The 2,371-nt window shown below is 34.9% G+C and overlaps 1 protein-coding gene across 1 annotated transcript in view; it reads right to left on the bottom strand.

Annotated features, from left to right (window-relative positions):
- The window catches only part of LOC111445195 (eukaryotic translation initiation factor 3 subunit J-like), a 5,487-nt gene that overhangs the window by 2,088 nt on the left and 1,028 nt on the right, over positions 1 to 2,371 (bottom strand). Inside the window, exons 3-5 of the mRNA XM_023083442.1 lie at positions 2,171 to 2,241; positions 771 to 886; positions 274 to 410 (exon numbers count right to left, since the gene is read on the bottom strand). Of these exons, the coding sequence (XP_022939210.1) occupies positions 274 to 410; positions 771 to 886; positions 2,171 to 2,183 (266 nt within the window). The 5' untranslated portion in view covers positions 2,184 to 2,241. The remainder of the gene's footprint in view (positions 1 to 273; positions 411 to 770; positions 887 to 2,170; positions 2,242 to 2,371) is intronic.

Here is a 2,371-nt window from a genome sequence, read left to right as displayed (position 1 = left end):
CCCCCCCCCCCCCCCCCCCCCCCTTGAGAGATAATTCGCATAAAAAGCTTCTGGAATTGCCAAGTAAATGTAGAAAGCACACTCAACATCGTTGCTCCCATGTCATACTATCTCCACAATATTGGTAGCAGGGATCATTCTCCCATCACAACAAAACAATTCATAACAATCTCAAATTCAAATTCCTACCTCACTTATATTAATCCAAAGACCCATAAAGTAGATAAAAAGTTAAGCTAAAAGTTCCTACAAAGCAAATCACATTTATATCACCTTTGTTGGCGAAGTTTCTCAGCTAATGGATCTAGAGGCTGTTTAGGTTCTACCACAACAGTTTTCACTTTCTTTTCAGTAGTTTTTGCTGCTGGTTTCTTTGGGGCGGTTTCAGGAGGAGGTTTAACCACTGGAACCTGGGAGACCGAAAAAAAGAAAAGAAGAAAAGGTGTAAAAATATAACTTATACCAACCCCAACCTTAACAAGACGTAGTTTCTACGTGAGCTCCACCACAAACTTACAAAGGAAAAAAAAAAAACTTCCGTTTCTGCCAGTTTTAGGAAATTCAATAAAGCTGCCTATAACTATTAATGATAGCCAACCTTAGAATAAAAAACTCACCACAATGTTTTAGATGTTGGACTAGTTTAGACCATGAATTGTTCAATTTCATCACTAACAATCACCGAAGAACTTCTTTGTCATTATCTTAGGTCTTAACATTAATGGTCAATGAAACAAACATCATTAGTAAGAGAACCACTAAATTCTCACCGGTGCAGGTTCATCTTCATCCTCCCAGGATTCTTTCACATCGTTGTCATCCACATCCTCATCGTCCCATTTATTCTTTGGCTGCTCCTTCTGGAGTGGTGGAATGTTCTCATCCTCTGAAAGAAAACAATTACATATATAAGCACAACTAGCTAGACGATTAAACATAGAATCATGCAGTTAGGAGGAAGAACAAATACAGCACTAGGGATGGCGATGTTCCATAGTCTTTTGATGCCTTAACTAACAGCAATGCAGACGTACTTGATATAAAATGACTATTGCTTGAACTTTAGATCAGTTGGGAGTAGGGAAATGTCAAGAGCAAACAGCACTAGGTATGAGGATGTTCCATATTGACTTTTGAGCCTTAACTATCATATAAACAGACTACACACATGTACTTGGATGTACAACCTTGAACTTCAGATCAGTTGAGAGTTGGGTCATGTTAAGAGCACTATGGGCACATTTTCAGAGAAAATGAAGAAAAAGAAAATCGGTAAAATAATGATAAGGTCAGTTCTTCTTCTTTTTTTTTTTTTTGCAACGACCATGGCCTAATTCCTAAACACCAATGCCACCACATCCACAACTATAGATTGTGTTGTCCATATCTGCAATTTTTACCCCTTAGTTCATTTTAAAATTAGATCTCATCATCTGCTCCTTGGATAATGACATATGAATTCCTCCTCCCATATCTAGCACCTATATCCAGTCTCTTCTAGTCTTGCTCAAACCACAACCACATGCATCCTATTATTTATTTATTTTTATTTTTTTGTAGTGTCTTTGTCGTACTCGAGTCCTGCATTTTATATGATTATGATCATCCATTCTATCCACATTTTCAAGTGTTGTCTAAATTTATATAATATATATATATATATGTATATATATATATATATATATATATATGTATATATATATAGAAACAAATTAAGTATTGCGCTTTATATACTAATAATAGAACTATCAATACCAAAGATGTTCTCCAAAGGAATATGCCCCAATTGGCCATATCCCCCAGATGGTGTTGGTTGTGTAAGTCAAATGATGAATTACACGGTCATATATTCATCCATTGTTCATGCATCAATGAAATTGTTTCTTTGATCTAGTTATTTATTATGCTATTCTTGGTGTAGAAGTGCAAATTTTTTGCTTCTTATACATGTGCTTCCCTTATGACCAATTGAGAATGTTTGTGGTGATTTCATACATCAATGAAATTGTTTCTTACCCAAACCAAAAAAATAATTAGAATAAAAAGAGGAAAATTAGTTCAAATGACCAACATATATACATACACAACATCTTTTTTATAGAGACTCACTGCTTATTCAATCACCTAAGGAAAAAAATGAAAGACTAAAATATAAACCATGTAGCATTACCCCAGTCATCCATCGACCTCTATCACTTTTTACTCAGAAAATACTAGAATTCAACTCAGTGCAGCCCAACCCTGCTCATAATACAAGAGATAAGTATTAGCAACACAGCACAAGCAGTATACAAAACAGAAGACCTAGTAGAATCTAAATGTTGATAAAATAAACAGTCACAGTCGCATTCAAGGAAAAAAAAAAAAAAAA

The sequence above is a fragment of the Cucurbita moschata genome, unplaced genomic scaffold, assembly GCF_002738365.1.
Source record: "Cucurbita moschata cultivar Rifu unplaced genomic scaffold, Cmos_1.0 Cmo_Scf00007, whole genome shotgun sequence".
Taxonomy (NCBI): domain Eukaryota; kingdom Viridiplantae; phylum Streptophyta; class Magnoliopsida; order Cucurbitales; family Cucurbitaceae; genus Cucurbita; species Cucurbita moschata.
Note: the sequence above shows the minus strand (reverse complement) of the source record. Positions and strands in the feature narration are given on the sequence as shown.